The sequence below is a fragment of the Protopterus annectens genome, chromosome 8.part0 (assembly GCF_019279795.1).
Source record: "Protopterus annectens isolate FY-2018-M chromosome 8.part0, PAN1.0, whole genome shotgun sequence".
Taxonomy (NCBI): domain Eukaryota; kingdom Metazoa; phylum Chordata; order Ceratodontiformes; family Protopteridae; genus Protopterus; species Protopterus annectens.
The window spans coordinates 452028208-452049931 of record NC_056741.1 but is presented as its reverse complement, the minus strand read 5'-3'; the positions used below and the strand labels follow the sequence as shown (position 1 = coordinate 452049931).

The 21724-nt window shown below is 39.1% G+C and overlaps 1 protein-coding gene across 1 annotated transcript in view; it reads right to left on the bottom strand.

Annotated features, from left to right (window-relative positions):
- The window catches only part of NPR1 (natriuretic peptide receptor 1), a 3300976-nt gene that overhangs the window by 883270 nt on the left and 2395982 nt on the right, over positions 1–21724 (bottom strand). The window contains exon 11 of the mRNA XM_044079969.1: positions 8658–8762. Coding sequence (XP_043935904.1) covers positions 8658–8762 — 105 coding nt within the window. The remainder of the gene's footprint in view (positions 1–8657; positions 8763–21724) is intronic.

Below are 21724 nucleotides of genomic sequence, written 5' to 3'. Positions count from 1 at the left end.
TGTCAGGAGTGAGTGTGTGTATATTGCTGTACTATCTGAAATAGTGGCACCACAGTTAGTTTGTTAGCATATAGTGAGCTGTAGTCATGTAGCTATTAATTTCATTCCTGTGTTTGTTGCTTATTATCACAGGTGATCCTGACAGTGGAAGTTCAGGACTCTTACTACCCAATGTCAAAGTATTAGCAGACCCTGAAAATGATAGTGACCAAACAGAGGCACAGTCAGGGGGGTGCAGAGGTTGAATCTGACACAGAGGTTGACATTCAGCCATCCCCTGCAATTCCATCGGACATAGCCAGTAGGCCTATGCTAACCCATTCCAGTGAGCCCTCAGATATTGGACAGGTGGAGGGTGAGACACTTGATTAGGGCAGTGTGGTTACTGCTGCTTCAGTGCCTGTTGACTCTGACAATAGCCAGATTGTGGGTGAGGTGCCACACAGGGTTGCTAGGGGTGCTCAGAGGAGGCCTGCTATCCATCACCCACCTGATTCAGATGCGTCTTTCCATGTGATTCAGCGTATGTTTGGGGCCATCATGGAGGAGCAGGCATTTTCCAATAGGGCCTCTGATGAAATGCTTAAGGTTGTAGATGTGGCACAGACTGACATGTGTGACTGCCTTCACCATGTTGCCGATCTAATGGATTGGATAAATGTCACATTGGAATGGGTGACGTCTATGATGGAATGTCTTTTGGGAGGGGGGACGGCATTCACATGGGAGTAAGTTAGCCACATCATCTGATGTTAGTCAGTGCAGCTGTGCCTGATCACATGCTCATAGTGGTACTATTTCCACTGCTCTGTCAGTGCTGGAGGTGTCCACACCCAGACATGGCAGTGCATGGGGTTGTGGTTCTGGTCATAGTTTTGAGGACAGCTCATCCAGCAGACATGACTCACACTCAGGTATCAGCAGTGCATCTAACCATCGGCACAGATGTGCCAGTGCAACTTCTGGCAGAGCCAGTTCTCATGGTTTGATACGACAATGATGACCTGCAACCTCTACCATACATGGCTCACACCTGTCTGACATACCAAGATATAGAGCTAGCACAGAGATTGGCTGTGTTCTTGCAGACACTCACACAACAATTTCACCTGGAGTGCCCATACAGAGACACACACACACACACACACACACACACACACACACACACACACACACACACACACACACACACACACGCACACGCACACATACACACACACACACACACACACACACACACACACACGCACACACACGTGCACGCACACGCACACATGCACGCGCACACACACGCCCACACACACACATGCGCACACACACAAACACACACACACACACACACAAACACACACACACGCACACACGCACATGCACACACACACGCACACACACACACACACACACACACACACACAACACCCTGTGCAAGTGATGATTACTGCACCATATCCTTTTTTATATCTTTTGGATTCAGAGATATATATATTTTGTGCCTGATGCTCATGGTGCTTCGCTGACTTAATGCTTACTATTTCTGTGTTTGCGATGCTGTTTTGCTAATTGTACTGCTTTCTTACAGGTTTTTGTAATGTGTACATACCTCGGACCCTCTTACAGCAACAAAGCTGGACCAAGCCATAAATAAAAGTGGGACAAAGGCTGAACAATAGGGAGACTTTTTAAATATGTTGGTCTTACAAAGTTAGGCAGATAGAATCAAACCGTTTTTGCATCACTATTTTTAAGATTTTTCTGAGAATACGAAGTCTGAAACTGAAATGTGTGTCATTGATTTCTAACTTCTCTCTTTAATGTTTTGCCAATACAAAAGTATGAGGCCAAATTGAGGACATTCAATGACCATCAGCACTTTTGAGAGGTATGAATGTGTGAACCTTTGATGCTTGAGGCCTATTACTTGACAGAGGACACATGTATTCACATAAATCACTGCTGTCAGCCACCTTTTACTTACTTACATTAGCAAGTAACAGTATGCAAGTATATACCATTAATTTATATTATTATACATTTTTTTAATATTCCAGGTTCAACATTTACCTTGTAAACCTAGCAGTTGCTACAGTTTTAGTTCAGGGCTACATCTGTCTGATGCTAGGAGTAGACAGCCATTACATGGGGTAGGTAAAGTTTGTGAGCATTGCCTGGAATCAATGTTACTATATGTATGTGCATAGGATGAGGGTTTTAGCCCCTTAGGTGGGGAGTGAGTGTGCTATACCTTGCCTCTTAGCCAATGCAAGAGCATATTGACCACGCCTATGTCTGCCTACATCCACAGCTGGAGTTGGTTTCCCCTTTGACTCCTCACCTGTGTGTGGCTGTGATGACTTTGCCAGTGGTGGTGGGATGTGTGACACTTCCCTTCCCTTGTTGATCCTGCTGAAGCTGTTTTCTCTGGATGGTGTTGTGAAGCATGGCACTGATGGTGATGACTTTAGTACATGTACATGGATTGTACTGCAGAGCTGCCCCAGATGTATCTAGGCACTTAATCTGTGACATCAGCAGCCCAAACACATGCTCTATGATATTTCTGGTTTGAGCGTGTGCCTCATTATAGCAATCTTCAGTTGGTGTGTGTGCATTTCTTATGGGCATCATTAGCCACGGTTCCAGTGTATAACCTGCATCCCCAAGTAAAAGAACCTGTGGGATATCACCCCTAGTAAACATCTCATACAGCTGTGAGTCTTAACAGATATGTGAGTCATAGTAACTGCCTGGGTTGCTAGCACACACATTCAAGATGATTCCCTTAGCATTACACATGACTTGGCAGTTAATAGAGTGGAAGCACTTTCTATTTATGTACACCCTTCCCTGTTCCCCAGGTGGTGCCTTGATTTATATATATATGTGCAGTCTATGGCACCCAGTACTTCAGGGTAGTGTGCTACAGGGTAGAACTCCTGCATATTTGTGGCCCCGTCCTAAGGTGTATTGGGAAAATGTATGTAGTCACTGTCATGTTGGAACATAGCATTCAGGAAATGATGGAAGATCTTGGATGCCGATGTCTGTGACACCCACATATGTCCCCTGTTGGTCTCTGAAGGGTTCCTGTAGCTAAACTTCTAAGAGTTACACATATTTTGTCTCCACCAGTATTGGTTCTCCTCAGTTTGCCCTTGGTCTGGGTTGGGGACAACAGAAGTTGCAGAGTTCCTGTAGTGTGTGTTTATCTACCCTGTAACACTCTACAATTTCCACATCATGTAGATTGAATGGGTAGGTAGGGGTTGTGAGCATTGCCTGGCATCAATGTTATGGTTTATATGTGCGTAGGTTGAAGGTTTTAGCCACTTAGGTGGTAAGTGAATGTGCTAGGTGCTGCCTCATAACCAAAGCAAGGCATATTGAGCATGCCTATACCCACAGCAGCTACTGCTTCCCTCTCTGAATCCTCACTTGCATGCGACTGTGGTGACTTTGCCAGTGCTGTTGGGATGGGTGGCCCTTCCCCCTGCTGATCCTGCTGAAACTGTTTTCTCTGGATGATGTTGTGAAGCATGTCACTGACAGTGATGATTTCTGTACATGTACATGGATTGTACTGCAGGGCTCCCCCAGATGTATCTATGCACCAAATCCTCGACTTCAGCAGCCCATACACATGCTCTATGATATTTCTGGGTTGAGCTTGTGCCTCATTATAGCGATCTTCAGTTGGTGTGTGTGCATTTCTAATGGGCATCATCAGCCACAGTTCCATTGCATAACCTGCATCCCCAAGTAAAAGAACCTATGGGATATCACCCCAAGTAAACATTTCATAAAGTTGGGAGTTTTGACAGATATGTGAGTCATAGTAACTGCCTGGGTTGCCAGCACACATTCAGGATGATTACCTTAGCATTACACACGACATGGCAGTTAATAGAGTGGAACCTTTTTCTATTTATATACACCATTCCTTGTTCCCCGGGTGGTACCTTGATTTCTATATATGTACAGTCTATAGCACCCAGTACTTCAGGGTGTTGTGCTATAGGGTAGAACTCCTGCATATTTTTGGGTCTGTCCTCATCTGTACGGGGAAAATTATGTAGTCACTGTCATGTTGGAACATAGCATTCTGGAAAAGATGGAGGATCCTTGATACTGATGCCTGCGACATCCTCAGCATGTCCCCTGTTGATCTCTGAAAGGTTTCTGTAGCTAAACTTCTAAGACCTACACATACCTTTGTCTCCACCAGTATAGGTTCCCCTCGGTTTGCCCTTGGTCTGTGTTGAAGACGACAAAGGTTGCAGAGCTCCTGTAGTATGTGTCTATCTACCCTGTAGAGCTCTACAGTTTCCACCTCATGCAGATAGTGATAAGTTAAACAGAGTCTCTTCTAGGCTGTGCTCTGTTAGCAGCAGCAACAACATAGACTTCAGCCTGTTTGCACCTATGCATGAAATAAAGCAACAGCAGCCCCTAACATTCTTTCTGTGTAGACTCATTTTCATGGCTGTATTTCAATAGGTTTTGGAATTTGCAGGGAAGCACTGAGTCTACATGGTTGCTTTATAGCTTGCTGAATAGCTCCTACATATTTAAGTGGTTGATTAGCATGAAATTCAGCTGTTTATGCTGTAATTAGTTTATCAAAGTTTTTACCATGTTTGCATGGTATGTAGAGAGCCTTACTGAATCCAGAACTGTTTGGTATTGTGTGCATGTCAACTTAACGGACTGTGTAGGGGTTATTGAATTTGCCCCTAGTGAAAGTAGTTTTTGCATAATGCATATTAAAACACAACTGACAGTGAATCATAGTTTTTTTAAGTAGAGATGTAATGTTCTGCTTTTCTTTTATCATGATGGACAGGGAAAACACAGCATTTTAAAATGAAGAAAAAAGAACAGGACGCTGTAAGCAGCATAGTGTTGTTTTGTCATAAAAGCTCTAGTGATATAGAGATTCTGTGCAACACAAAACCATTCTGATACCCCTTTGTGCAAGAGAAAATGAAAGAAGCACCTGTTTGTGGAAGAGAGAGATTGAGCACAACAGATAGGGATACAGTTTTCTAAATGGACTTCTGACATTCTGTTTTGCACTTTATCATGTTGAGAAAGAAAGCTACATCATTTTAAACTGCCTGCAGAAATTATTATTTGATAGCATACTGTTAAATTTAAAAAAAAATGAGACCGACACTGCAAGCAGTATACTGCCATTGTGTGGCAATAAGCACTGTCTGAGAGACCCACAGGTAGGATATGACTGGAGCTGTGATATTTTGCTTTCCACTTTATGCTGATGAGGAAAATGCTACCTTAAAATGCAAGATGCAACATTTTAAGAAGTCTGATGAAGGCAGCATTAGTTTACTGCTGAATATAAAAAATATGGGATGTATATTAGCAACATAGTGCTACTTTTGGTATCATGTGCTATTCTGAAATACCTGATTTTTTGTTTTGTACTTTATATTATTGAGGAAGCAAGATACACCATTTTGAAATGGTTCTGGAAAGCAATATAAGGCACTGTAGTACTTTATGGACAGGAATTATGACACTTTTGCATTTTATCATGATGTAAAAGGAAGATATAACATTTTCTAACTAATTCGTATACTTGCATTTGGTACTGTACTGTTAAATAAAAAAGAAAACACGCACAGCTAGCAATGCGGTAACAAGCACTACAGAAAGGATGAGAGGCATATTTACCTGACTGTAGCGCCAACATTTTATTTTGCACTTTACGTTAGCACAGAAAGCAACATTTCACATTGTAGTATTGAAAAAAAATGAACACACTGTTAGAAAAAAAATGGCAGCAGCTTTGGATATGAGTTAATAGTAAATGACACTTATTCTGGTTAATATTAATGATGTGGTGTAACTGCATTGTGCTGCCAGTATGTAATGAAACTATATATTTCACTACTATTTATCTGTGCAAGAAAATCTATTTGAATGTTAGGATGGAACTGAATTGTGCATCTACTAAATTAGCATATCTCGCAGCTTCAGTAGTGCTCATGTATGTCAGATGATGGATATCAAATTTCATTGATTTGCATACTACCCATCAGGAAAGTGCCACTAGAGCAATTTATTGTGCCTGCACATGCTCATAAAGCAACACAAAAAAATTACATTAAGTGCAACAACCTCAGTGTTTTACTAGACATTGCTGAGCAAATATTTCTTAAATGGTGAAGGTATGGATTAAACCTATCTCAAATGTGAGACATCATAGAAAGGGATTTCTGTCACAGGAAATACTGAATGTAGAGGTCATAGGATCATAGGAAGTTACTAGGTTATTGGCCCTAAGGCCCTTACAAGCCTAGCTAAGAATTTAGTCCATGTTCTGACAAATCAGCACCCGATGTCCCTGTTCAGCATGGACACAGGTGGAATCTCAGAGGTGTTTTTTCTGTTCCCCATCCAGGTTGTGCTTAAAAAAAGGTTAATGAGGTACTTTGCTTGACATGGAATGGGAGTCTATTCCACAGAAGGAGATTCTCTGGGACACAAATCTGTCCCAACAATAAGTTCTATTGATATCACAGACCAGGTTGAAGTCACACTTGTGGGTTACTCGAGTGGAGAGTAACTTGCAGATATGCAGCAGTCCCATCAAGGCTTGCTTTGTATACCAGACAGAGGTCACCTCTGAGGAGTCTATAGGAGACTGAGTAGAGGGACAGGGCCTTTAGCCTGTCTGTGTAGGGTAGATGCTTGAGGCCCTGGATTCTCCTGCTGAGGAACCTGTGGTCTTTCCAGCTGCTGCATGTGCTTTGAGAGGTACATGCCGAAAGGGGCATTGTACTCAATAATGTTTCTTATAAGGGAAGAATACAGGGATGTTATGACAGCCTTGTCCCTAGATGAGATACCCTTATGGATGAGGTGGTCATGTAGAAAGCTTTCTGTACAATGGAGGTAATATGGTGGTCAAAAATCAGTTTGCAATCAACCTGGGTACCCAAGTCCCTCACGGCTGATTACGTGCTTAGGACCTTTTATTAATGTAAAAATTTATGGGGACATCATTCTCTCCAAAAGTGATGATGACGCATTCTTTGGCATTCAGTTTGAGGCCATGTTTCTGGCACCAGTTTTATGTCTGTGTGAGTCCCTCTTGGAGGATATCCACATCACCAGGAGAGCAGATGACAACGCCCAGCTTGCAGTCATCTGCAAACTTGGTCAGCCATAGCCGACTGATTTTGGCCTGCACCTCAAACAAGTATATCCCAAACAACAAAGGCTCCAAGACCAATCCCTGGGGTACACCACTTGTTACAGGTCAACTGCTTGAATTGGCTTCCCCTATTTTGACTAAGTGGGTTCTGTCAGTGAGCCAGTTTGCTACCCATCTGGTAACATACAGATTGATGCCTAGTTGAGAGAATTTATCTATTATACCTGAGTAAGGAATAGTATTGAAGGCTTTAACCAGGTAAAGGTAGATGGTGTGCACCGTCTTCCCCTCGTTAATGGCTTTAGGGACTGTCTCAAAAAAGTCGACCAAATTTAACAGGCATGACCTCCCCTTGATGAAACCAAACTGTGTGTGATCAAGTGTTTGGAGGTTGCCAAAGTCCTTGTTAATGTGGTCCATGAAAATCTGCTCTATGGCCTTGCAGTCAAGGCTGGTTAGACTGATGGGTCTATAATTTCTTGGATTGGTGGATGCTCCACTTTTGTGCAAAGGGATGACAGTGGCTGTCCTCCACTCTGCTGGGATAAAGCCAGTACTCAGGCTTTGGTTAAATAGGGTGCCTAATGGTAATGCAAGTTCCTGTCTGAGTTTATGTAGGATGCAGTCTGGGATGTTATCTGGTCCCATGGAGGCTGTACTACCAAAGATATCAAAGAAGATTACAAATTCCATACTCTGTATTTGAACAAACACACAAAAATGTATTCTTAAAAACATCAGACAAGTGCAGATTGTGACATACAAATAATAGGGAATATGTTACAAAGCTAATACTAGGGAAGCTATAAGTCTTTATTGAGACACTATGGCAACAACTCTGCATGAAATAAGACCTGATCAAACAACATATTTTAGTAGCGCTGCTTACCTTTTGCAGTATACAGGAAAATGAATAACTGACACTTGTGTATGTAGTGAAATATCTACATGACTGCAATATTTTGTTCACTGTGTGCAATCAGTTATATTTTTTTACTTTTTATGTGGCCAAAGTGTCTGCCACGAGCATGTCACTTTAAGCCCTTTATTAAGTGGTTTACTTGCTTTCTAATTTGGAAACATGTAGTGTAATTGTCTAATTTTTATGTTGTACAGCTGGGCCTTCCATGAAAAAGAGGCACAACAAATGTAGTGGTGGCAAACTGATGTAGATTAGGAAAAAGAAAGCAATGCCAATCATCCCATATCAAACCTCTACAGAAAACACATCACAATCCTATCAGTTCTATGCCAAATGCCCAAATGAGAGGGACCAGTTTTAAATATAAGGTTCTGATAAGGGGCAGTGTATCCTTTTTAAGAGTGCTTGATTTAACAAATCAAGACAATGGAAGGTAAAGTTAATGATCAATAATTAAATATTGATAAAGTTGTCACTGAGCTGAGCAGTTAATTAAAACTGTTTTCATGTATTTTCTCTGGGCAGAGCTGGACCACTAGCCTCACCTGAATCACTTACCTGCAGGCTTCCCCGGGGGCAATACTCTGTAATGATACAAATATTAGGAGGGTCTGTGCATGCCCCAATAAATCGTGTCAGGTGTTCATTCTGTACATCTCTCATCTGCAGTTAAAAAACGAGTGAGAAAGATATCATCAGAAAGAATTCTGTTACAAACAATGATATAAATATCACACTAAAAAGTAAATTACATAGCAAAAAAGGTAGATTTATATCTGAACAAACATTCTAAAAAGCACATTTCTAATTTCACATTTCAGCAGTAATAATCATCATATTTTTGAAACAGGAAGTATGTTTACATTCCAAGTTGGCTGTGAAGACACACCCAAGCTGTATTACTTTCTTTAAGGCATAACCTCCCAAGCCCAAACAATCACTACTCAGCAAGAAAAAACATCAGATTTTTTGAAAGAGTAAAGTGCATTTGCATTCCAAGTTCTCTTTGAATACACAATTAAGCTCTGTAGCTTTGTTTAAGTAAGCAGGGAGAATAAAACTAAAGCAAAAGCATATCTGGTTATATACTTTCCTACACAAGAACCACTCAGTTAATTAGTGGAGACTTTCACTCAAACCCTGGCTCTCTCCATCATTAACTCTACTTTACCAAACCACACCAAATGACCAAACTACTAATGCATGTTTAGCCTCCAAATATAACCTCCACTTGTTAAATATGAACTTGAAAAGCATGTGTAACAACATCCATGACTTCCATGTCTACCTCACTATCCATTCTCCTGATATAGTCATTGCCAAAGAAACCTGACTAAAATCTAGAAAAACCTGATGATAATATCACCTCTCCAGGATTTAATATAATCCACACTGATAGAATAAACAAGCAAGCAGAAGGCATTGTGATTCTCTATAAATAAATCCTTAAATATAACCCTACTTAAACAAGAGATCCCAACATTTAACAATGCTGAGAGCATTTTATCAACACTAAAAATTAATAATAGAAAAATAATCTGCATCTCAGATTTATACATCCCACCAGGTAACAACACCGATACTGCTGAAAATCTTCTTCACTGGACATATTATAATGTGCAATATAAATCCATCATAAACATCAACTGGCAGCTTATAAACAGTACTACCCCAACAGAATCCATAAATGTATATGACTTTACTCAGTTAATTTCATACCCCACTAGAATAGAAAAACACTCCAATAGGCAGTCAACCTTAGACTGAGTGTTCATCAATAAACCAGACAAAGTAATTACATCTGGATGCCAGACACAATAAGTGATCACCTACCAATATACATGATTAGAAGCTAGAGCAGCCAGGATAAACATATTATATACAAACAAATATGACATTCAACCAAGTTCAACAAAGATACATTTATTACAACACTATCTCAGTATAAATGGAATACACCAAAATCTATGCATCTAGACTTTATAGTGTCTCACTTCAATGACATTTTCTTAAAAATCCTTAAGTTAGCTCCAGTCCACAATAAAACAATTGAATCCAATCCTGCATCATGGCTAAGGAAACAAAACACTAATGTTAGAACATGACAAAGCATGGAAAGAAAACTGCAGACATAAGATTCAAAACTCAATACAGGTATTTAGGCATCTAAGAAACCTTACTAAACTCCATAGCTAATTTATACAGATCATGCGCTGGGGATTGTGCAATCATTATGATATAGAAGTGCCTGAAAAACACTGGAAACAAAAGCCACAAAGCATTACAGAATATGATGAAGTTTATATCACATGGAGCAACACCAAATATATTTGAAGAGGAAATACACGCAAAGGAATCCAGACATGGGAAATGTTACAATATAAAAATAATAAAAAAAATAAGAAGACAAAGAGGAAAAGTAGAAAAGGAGATTAGTAATGGAGAAGTTAAAGAAATAGAAACTGAAATTATGTGAAGTGAAGGATTCAATGTAGAAAATCTAATTCAGAAAGCACAACAGGATAGAGGAATGGACATCCAAATTAAGGGGAAACCAGTGGAATGGGAAGCAATTGGTCAGGTGCCATATGAAGATATTATGGAGCCTTCCACAGGAAACCAGTATAAACATTCACTTGAAGCTGCACAGCAAGGGAAGCAAAAGGAAACCGTGGAAACTCCGACACAGTCAATGTTGAGGAGTGATAAGCCAGTGAGTTTCCATATGACAGAGCAATGGATGGCACAGGATATAACTGAAGAGAATGTGCCACAGGAAGATGCTATAGAACTTTCTATAGAATGCCAGAAAGAAATGTAAAACAAAAAATGTGCCTTTATTTAGAAGAAAATGAGCTAAGAGAAGAGTTGCTTGATTTAATAGATAGACATATTGGATCAATGAAAGAAATAGACTGCAGAAGGTTAATAAAACCCAAAAAGTCAGAAGGTTGATAAAACAAATTAACACAATAATTAGGACTGTCCATAGAGATCCATGCAATATAACAGAAGTAAACACTATTATATTACTGTTCAGCTAAATTAATAACTGATAAAGTTCTACCACAAGAACAAAGGGAAGTGATGGAAAGGAAGGGGAGAAATCGAATAACATCATGAAAGTATCGAACAGAGAAAATTATAAACCAGTTAAGACAAGAAGTGTCACTGTTAGCAGAGTATAGAAGAGGGAACAGACCAACAAAACTACCTAGAAAGATAGACATGATAAAAGCAACGTGCAGTATAAGAACAGATCAAGATCTATCATGCACTATCGCAACTAAACTAAAATTCTCAGCTTAGGCAGAAAAACGTAGAAGATATACAGATAAATATAAAGGAAAAGTACAAAATCAGCAATTTATTGATGGCCCAAAAAATGTTTTATAGAAAATTGGGAAACAAAGTAAAAAGAATTGAAAGACCACCAAAAAAAAGAAGAACTAGATATATTTTGGAGAAGTATTTATGAAGATCCTGTGGAACATAACAAAGATGCTAAATGGAGAGAAGTAAAAGAAAGAATAAGAAGATTTCAGGTACAGGATATGAAATGGGATGATTTCTCATTAGCCAGAGAGATTGAAACAATGTTATGAAAAGTTTCTAATTGGAAAACCTAAACCCTAGGCCCAGATGTAGTACCTAACTTCTGGTTAAAAGTATTAACATCTTTGAGCGAAGATTTAGCCATGGGTAAGAACTATTTATATGCGCACCCCAAACAGATATCAACCAGGCTAACAACAAGAAAAACAATTCTCCTACTTAAGAGTGAACCTGCAAGCTACCCTAAAAATTATAGAACAATAACTTGCCTTCCAACGACGTATAAACTATACACTGGAACTGATGCCAAAAGAGTTTATAGTCATTTAGAAGAAAACTCAGTTATGGTAATAGACAAAAGGGCAATAAAAGAAAGTCATATGGAACAAATTATCATTTGTTGTTAAGTAAAGTCATAGTGGAGAACTGTAAAAAGGGGAAGAATCTAAGCATGGCATGGATTAACTACAAAAAACATTTGAAAGTATCCCACATTCACTGATAAAAGAGTACTTAAAAATGTATAAGATACACCCTACACTGATTGACTACATTACAGTGACCATGAAACAGTGGCAGACCACTTTGCAATTAAGCCATGATGTTGCTGTTGTTGTTGTATCTTTCGGCTTTTCCCGGTTAGGGGTCGCCACAGCGGAACTCCGGTCCGCTAATGATTGGCAGTAGATTTTTACGTACCGAGTTGCCAGCTCTGACACACAACCTTCAAGGTTAAAAACAACTAAGTCTATTAACTCATCTGGCTACTCAGTTTTCTCTTACTACATCTCTAGGTGAAGGACCAGATGAGAAGGCAAGAAATGTGGAAAATGTATAAATATAATTGCAAGTATAGAACACTTTTGGAAGAACCTCATGTTGATCAGGATCGAATGCAGGAATGGTTAAGGAGAGGTGAATTCAAACCAAGAGATGAAAGGTTAATATTGGCGGCCCAAGATAGTAAGCTACGTACACATTGATTTACAAAGTCTATAGAACATGTGGGAGAAACAGACAAATATAGGTTTTCTAAAACAGAATTGGAAATAGTTGCACACCTTGTTGCTGGCTGTGACATACTCATGGTAGAAGAACTGTGTACTGAAAGGCATAGTAATGTGGCAAGACTGTTGCACTGGGATTGTGCAAACATTATGTATTAAAGTGACTGAAAAACACTGGAAACATGAGCCAAAAAGCATCATAGAAAATGATGAAGTCCACATCACATGGGATCACCCATTACCATTCAAAAGACAGATACTAGAAAACCAGATACAGTGGTCCATGAAAAGAAGACAAAAGTAGCATTGATCATTGAAGTCCCCAAACCCAGTGACTACAGTGTCTTGAGTACAGAGAGACACAAACTCATAAAATATCAGGATTTGCGGGCAGAAACAAGAGCAATGTGGAAGAAAGATACGTAGACAGTTCCAATAGTTGTAGGAGCAATGGGTCTTATAAAAAATAATCTACAATCATATTTAGATATATTAATAATACATGTAACCCCATACAAATTGCAGAAGGAGTCATTGTACATTGCAGGTGCTGCGAAGATCAGTTCTGGCTGACATCAAAGATTGAAACAATACTACTTTCATATACCTTAATCATACTTTGACTTAGGAATGGGGTCCAGTCCCATCATTGTATTAGACACCCAAAAGACTTGGATAAATTAAAAGGGAGAAACCATACTGTCTTTTGTTAACCTTGACCCTGTCATGTCTATTTTTCTCTGGTCAACAAATGCATATCTTTTACATCACTTCAACCCTCCCCTCTTACCTACCTCTAGTTTAAAAAAGGTTCTACATAAATTGGAACCCACCACCTTGAATGCTGACAAACCCTAATCAGAATATCTAAAATAGCTACTGATGCCATTGCTTTCCCCATCTCTGTACTGGTAAACAGGTGTATATCTGAACAATACACTCTTGCCATCTGGAAGCATTCCTATATTTTTCCATTACATAAAGGGGGTACATCAACTGACTTTAACAATTCTAAACCATAGTCTCTCCCCAGTTTTAGAAATCATTTAAAAGTGCATTCATACACAATTCATACAATATCGCAACTCCAAAAGCCTACTTTCCAAAACATATCACGGTTTCAGAATCCATCACAGTACAACCACTGTCCTACTGCATTTTAATAACACTATAAATCAACTTAGAAACAATGCCAAACACATGTCAATAATGTTTTCAGACTTATCTAAAGCATTTGACACACTATCACATCAGCATTACTCTCTGAACTTGCTTCTGCCGTACTTTCTCGGTGCTCACTTATATGGTTCCTTAGACATCTGTCTGAAAGAAAACAAGCAATCAAATGACACCAGGAGTATTCCTATTTTCAGCTTGTCACCACAGGAGTCACACAAGGCTCATTTCTCGGACCACTCCTCTTTAACATCTTTATAAATAAACTCCATATTGCCATACAACAAGCAAGCATTGTCCAATATGCCAATGATTCACATTAATATGTGCAGCCCCAACTCTCTCCAAACTCCAGAAATTTACCCAGACTTATTTTACCTCTATAGAAACTTGGCTAAAAAAACTTATGTCTGATTCTTATCTCTAACAAAACAAACTTAATGATCTTCACCTCAAAACAGTATAACAACCAAACACAACCTTTCCTAATTACACCAACAAACAATCCCGAAAAGAGAAACAAAGTAAACTTCTAGGAGTTATCATTGATGAAAATCTCACATTTGTCTACCGTATCTTACAAACCATTAAAAAAAAAACAGTAAGAAACTAGGCTCCCTCTATGGAGCCAAACAATACCTTACATATACAGCATGGCAATCATTAGCTTTGACCTATCTACTCCTAACCCTCCTTTATGCATCAAATATCCTAACTAACCTTAATACCACTCTTGAATTCAAGCTAGTGAGTTGCTATAATAAAATTTCCAAATTTGCCACTAACACAACACACCAATGTCAAGCCTTGAGATAACTTAACTGGCTTGAACTAAGCAATTGTCATAAAATATTCACAGTTAGTATCTGCATATAATAAACCTATGTACTACCCAGATAAATGCCCCATACTAAAATATCTTCCTGCCTTATTACTTTTCAAGGGACCTCTGCCCTGTTGACAGATTCCTGTTAAAAACAACTAAGTCTATTAACTCATCTGGATGCTCAGTTTTCTCTTACTACATCTCTAAAACATGAACGCCATCTCAAAACACATCAGACTCACTGGTAAGGGATCACACTTTAAAAGCCTACTCAAACTATATCTGAATAAATCCTGGTGAAGCTCATGTTCAGCTCTAGGCTGACTCTCCAGTATCCCAACATTTCTTCCATCATTCTTCCCCATTTTAACCTTCTCCATTTCCAATCTTAGACGCCTCTTTCTCTCTCCCTTGTCTCACTTCACCTAAATTGCTTCTAACTTCTTGTCTCCTCTACCGCACTGTAAACTACAGCTGTACTCTCAAAATGCCTGCGCCTCCTTACAGTGCTTATATAGATGCACCACATGCTACAAAGTTTTTCATTCTAAAGTATAAATCCATTTACTTCCTGCAGTAATTTAAAGCTACGAAAACTGTATACACTTATACATACTTACATAGAATATGTTATTGGATCTGTCTTGTATCTGTTTTTTTATTCTGTAAAATGTAACTAAATATACTTGTTATATAAATGTACTGTGATGGAGCTTTTCTCCCAGGCCTCCACTTCAAGTGAACTTTACCAAGTAGGACTTTCATCACCAACAAAGACGAATAAATAAATAAATAAATAAATATGAGCTATGGCTACCATAAATAAGAGAGCTTCCTTTTCCTAACTCATTAAAATGCGGACTCAATTTCAAACAAAAGAGATTTATTTATAAAAAAATGATAGCCATGCAAGCAGATTTTATAAAATATGTATCTCTTTCCTTTTCTTATGGATTAAGACACTGAATTATTTTTACTCCTTGTGCCATGACAACTATGCAGGCAATCCCTTAGAAGCATCACTTGCCATCATGGTAGCTAGTGAATAAATAAATTACCTGAGTTCTTTTATAAAATGTTTAATGGAAATCCTACCACATTTGGAGAAAATGTTGCTTCAACACAACATAAAATCAAACACACTTTTAATCCTTTCAACTGAAAACATGGAAACAAGCTTCTTGGCTTCATTGGGAAGCTAAGACAAGAGAAACAATTTAGTATATAATTTTACTTTTTTTTCCTCTATTATAATCAATTTCAGCCATCTATATAACCCTCTATTAAAAGGCATATTGATTTATATATAACTGTATGCAACACTGCAGTGTATGTTTTATAAACATGCGCATCTGTCTTTATGACTTTACAGAGACTGCATATATGTATATTTATCTTTTTACCATATATAATTGCTGCATATTTTCAACAATTGTTTAATTATATGCACTCTACACCTCTTGCAATATATCTCTGCATTTGTCAAAATGTAATGTTTTCCCATACTGGGACTGAAACTGGTCATTTGTGATCACTGCCTTACCCTGATTAACAAGTCTGAATAAATAAAATAAAATAAAATAAAATAAAATAAAATAAAATAGGTAGAGGTATTTGAACAAGAGGCAGACAAAGGTATTTGAGTTTCACTATGATGACCACATCTTCTTCTTTTGGCTACTCCCGTTAGGGGTCACCACAGCAGATCAACCGTTTCCATTTCTTCCTGTCCTCTGCATCTTGCTTTGTCACACCAACCACCTGCATGTCCTCTCACACCACATCCATAAACCTTATCTTAGGCTTCCCTCTTTTCCTGTTACCTGGCAGCTTCATCCTTAGCATCTTTTTCCCAATATACTCTGCATCCCTCCTCAGCACATGTCCAAACCAACGTAATCTTGCCTCTCTGGCTTTGTCTCCAAACCTTCCAACCTGGGCTGACCCTCTAATATACTTATTCCTAATCCTGTCCATCCTCATCACACCCAGTGCAAATCTTAACATCTTTAACTCTGCCACATCAAGCTCTGACTCCTGCCTTTTTGTCAATGCCACTGTCTCCAACCCATATAACATAGCTGGTCTCACTACCCTCTTGTAGACCTTCCCTTTCACTCTTACTGGTACTCGTCTGTCACAAATCACTCCTAACACTCTTCTCCACCCAGTCCATCCTGCCTGTACTCTCTTCTTCACCTCTCTTCCACACTCACCATTACTCTGAACTGTTGATCCCAAGTACTTAAAACTCATCCACCTTTGCCAACTCTACTCCCTGCATCCTTACCATTCCTCTATCCTCCCTCTCATTCACACACATATATTCTGTCTTAGTCCTGCTGACTTTCATTCCTCTTCTCTCTAGAGTATATCTTCACCTCTCCAGGGTCTACTCCACCTGTTCCCTATTCTCACTACAGATCACAATGTCATCTGCAAACATCATAGTCCACGGGGACTCCTGTCTGATCTCGTCTGTCAACCTGTCCATCACCATTGCAAATAAGAAAGGGCTCAGAGCTGATCCTTGATGTAATCCCACCTCCACCTTAAACACATCTGTCACTCCCATCGCAGACCTCACTGCTGTCACACTACCATTGTACATATCTTGTACCACTCTTACATACTTTTCTGACACTCCCGACTTCCTCATACAATACCACAACTCCTCTCTAGGCACCCTGTCATATGATTTCTCTAAATCCACAAAGACACAATGCAACTCCTTCTGACCTTCTCTGTACTTCTCCATCAACACTATCAGAGCAAACATTGCATCTGTAGTGCTCTTTCCTGGCATGAAACCATACTGCTGATCACTAATCATCACCTCCCTTCTTAACCTAGCTTCCACTACTCTTTCCCATAACTTCATGCTGTGACTGATCAGTTTAATCCCTCTGTAGTTACTACAGCTCTGCACATCACCCTTATTCTTCAAAATCGGTACCAAAACAGTTTTTCTCCATTCCTCAGGGATCTTCTCACTTTCCAAGATTTCATTAAAATCTAAATTAAATTAAATTAAGATTTCATTAATCTAGTTAAAAACTCCACTGCCATTTCACCTAAACACCTCCATGCTTCCACAGGTATGTCATCTGGACCAACAGCCTTTTCATTCTTCATCCTCTTCATAGCTATCCTTACTTCCTCACTGCTAATCCACTGCACTTCATGATTCACTACCCCCACATCATCCAACCTTCTCTCCCTCTCATTCTCTTCATTCATCAGCCCCTCAAAGCACTCTTTCCATCTGCTCAACACACTCTCCTCACTTGTGAGTACGTTTCCCTCATTATCCTTTATCACCCTTACCTGCTGCACATCTTTACTAGCTCCGTCCCTCTGTCTAGCCAATTGGTACAGGTCCTTTTCTCCCTCCTTAGTGTCCAACCTTTTATACAACTCTTCATACACCTTATCCTTAGCCTTCGCCACCTCTCTCTTTGCCATGCACCTCATCTCCTTATACTCTTGTCTACTTTCTTCATCTCTTTGACAATCCCACTTCTTCGCCGACCTCTTTCTCTGTGTACTCTCCTGTACTTCTTCATTCCACCACCAGGTCTCCTTGTCCTCCTTCCTCTTTTCAGATGTCACAACAAGCACTTTTCTAGCCATTTCTCTTACTAACTCTGCTGTAGTTACCCAGCTATTCGGTAACTCTTCACTGCCACCAAGTGCCTGTCTTAACTCTTCCCTGAACATCACCTCACAATTACATGATGACCACATATGAAAGGTAAAATCAGTTAAATCTACATGTCAGTATTTATAACAGTCAAAACTGATCCAATATGCCTTATACTGCAATGATGATATTTAGTGTGGTGAGACAAGAGTAAAAAATCTAAAATGTTTACTAAGCAAAAAGATTAGCAAAGGCCATAAATACATAGCCTCTCTACCGTGTGTGTTATACTTCCCACTCCACCATGTGCCATGTCTGTGAAGGTCAGCTGACCCTATCCAGCTTGTTGGATTCCACAGGCTGTCTTATTCTCATCAGCTCTACAAGCACTTGTCTCACCTGTGGACTTAGAATTTGCCACTGTGTGCTAGACATTTGGGGCATTAGGGATGAAACTGTCACATAGCAGTTGCTTAAAACTTCCTGAAAAAAGGATACATCTCTCATAGTCATGAATAATATTAAAACTCTGCTGCATGAGCACTTACTTGTGCCTTTTAGGTGTCTGTGGTTCAGCTATGATGCAATCAACTACAGTTCAATCTGTATGGTACCGCACTGAAGCCACAATTGTGTGACAGTGGAAATAGTATATAAGTAAGAAGGTATGAGGATGAAACCTCCACATTGGGGGTGGATTCACCCTCATCTAAATTAAGTAATTTATGAGAATGGAGGTTGCGATGTGTGGATGTTTGTGTACTGTGTTTTGCTACGAGTGATTACAAAAGTGATTTTATTAAAACTGCTTTTTCTATCTCTAGCAGGGTTACAGTAGGTGATGAGCTGGTTTGAAGTGTGAATTGCAAGGCATGGATAGATGTGCTTTTGTAATCAGCACTTATTTGATTGTTTGCATGTGTGACAAAATTTGTAGTCACCGAATTGTGGCTGATGTAATGGTTGAGTGAATTAGATAGAAGTTGACATATGCTTATACAATTCTATATGTAGACACACAAGCATAGAAAAGAAATAAAGTAGGCTTCCTTTTCTAAAACTGTTAATCTTCTAACTTATTTTTACCTCATCCTTTCATACAACAGAAGCTTGTATGTTAGCCGGATGTGTTTTCTTGTTAATTTCATTGTAATACTTCTGCTATTTATTGCTAGATTTATGTTTTTATTTACATTCTATATTATTTATTTTCTGCAAATACCAATTGTTGTCAAATTTTTGGAGAAGGATACTATTTTGTCCAGTCAGACTTTTTTGCTAAATACACACAACCAAATAAATAAACAAACAAGCAAGCAAATAAATACTTATTATCCTGGTACCTGAACATAACATTGAACCAGTCATTATTATCCTGGTACCTGAACATAACATTGAACCAGTCATTATTATCCTGGTACCTGAACATAACATTGAACCAGTCATTATTATCCTGGTACTTGAACATAACATTGAACCAGTCATTATTATCCTGGTACCTGAACATAACATTGAACCAGTCATTATTATCCTGGTACCTGAACATAACACTCCACTTTTTATACAGTGGTATGTATATTTCTTATTCATTTGTACATTCCATTTGTTATCATAATGTAGAAATGTATATCAGGCCTTGTAAATTTGCAAATATATGTATTTACCTTCTCTTACCTGTATGTATGTGCTGTGTTGTTATATAAGGGGAGAATTATGGTACATTAGCGTGTCTTTTCTGGAGTTTATCTCCTCTGATTGCATTGGAATTCTTGGTAGTGTGTATCAATTTTTTCCATGCGGATTTGCAATTAGATCATAAATTGTTATATTTTTGCATCTATGACATGATTTTAAATGTACAAAATGCACAGACTTGCTTGGGCCAGTTCTAAAACAGGCCAAAGCCTCTCCATGGAGGCTGGTGTCAGTATATGAGGCATAACTCTCTGTAGAAGGTCTGCAGATTAATTATACTATGAGTTGTACCACTAACAGAAGTTATTTTGAGACTGGACCTAGCAAACAATTAAGCTGAATCTCAAAACATTCTTTCAGGTATCTGGGAAACAGCAGAACATCAAAAATATAACTCTGGCAAGGTTCAAACCTCCAGAACTGAAACCACCTCCATCAGACTAAGCCCAAGATGCATAGCCTATGCTGTGCAGGGCAGTAGCCTTATTCTTTCCAGTCCATGGTCTTTATCTGCTTGACAGGCTCCTGCATTAAAATCTAACACTAAATACACTCAAGAGGAACAATCATCTCTTAGTATCTCCCTAATCGTCAGCATAATCCTAATGTTAACTGCATCTATAACCATCATTACTTTGGCTAAGTCTTGATATACCATGGTGGTGGTGCTGCGGTAGTGTTGTTGCCTCGCAGTAAGACACTGTCCAGTTCGATTCTCAGCTAGAGCGTCTTCTGCGTGGAGACATGCATGAATGGGCGTACCTTCATTGAAGGTTGTGCATCAGGGCTGGTAACTTGGCACGTAAAAATCAAATACCAGTCATTAGCGGACCGGAGTTCCGCTGTGGCGACCCCTAACCAGGAAAAGCCGAAAAGACACAAACAAACTTTGGCTAAGTCTTGGTTTACGTTCACTTTGAACCTGAGGATGGAGCCAGGGCTTCAGGATGGGGATTATGTGATGAACCTAGCTTCAGTCATCTGCATATGTATCCACCTCACCTAGAGTAGACCCTAAAGTCATAGAGTTTGGGTTAGGGTGAGTGTTGTGGTTAGTGTTATCATGAACTCTGCCAGCTTCTCACATAAAGAAAGCATAACTATAGCAGAGGGTGCTCCTGGCATATCTGTATTCAGCTGCCTGACTACAGCTGTCAAAAATACAGCTTGGGTTAGTACTGGGATCACATTGATCTGGAGTTAAGGGATAAGAAAGTCTTAAGATAGCAGGTGAAGATGCATACTTATTTTCAGGTGTATTTGTCATCAGCTGCCTAACCTTGGTGCACACAGAAGGGGAGTGGTTGTGTTAAGTTTAAGGTTACATGGACATGTTGTTATTCTATGGGATTGGTTCCTGGGAAATATTTAATGGACTTCATAAAAATAACTGCAGTATCTAAAGCAAAATGTATCTTTTTTACTTTTACTTTGAGCACCGTTTCATTATTCTTTAGAGTTAGTCCTTTCCAAAATCCCACCCCCCAAAAAATACAACTTTAACCTCACCAAAGTCAAAGAATGTGTATCAGATTAAACAATGCAAAAATAACAATATTAAACAACATGTGTACTTCAACTTCATTCTTGAGGTAGCAGTAAACCACTGCATTATCATATAAATAGCTGTGGCATATGGTAGGTGATGTGTATAGTTTATAGTGTGTCTTATAACTGCAAGATGTGTAATTCTAGCTGTCTCTGCAGGTGAAGAAGAACTGCT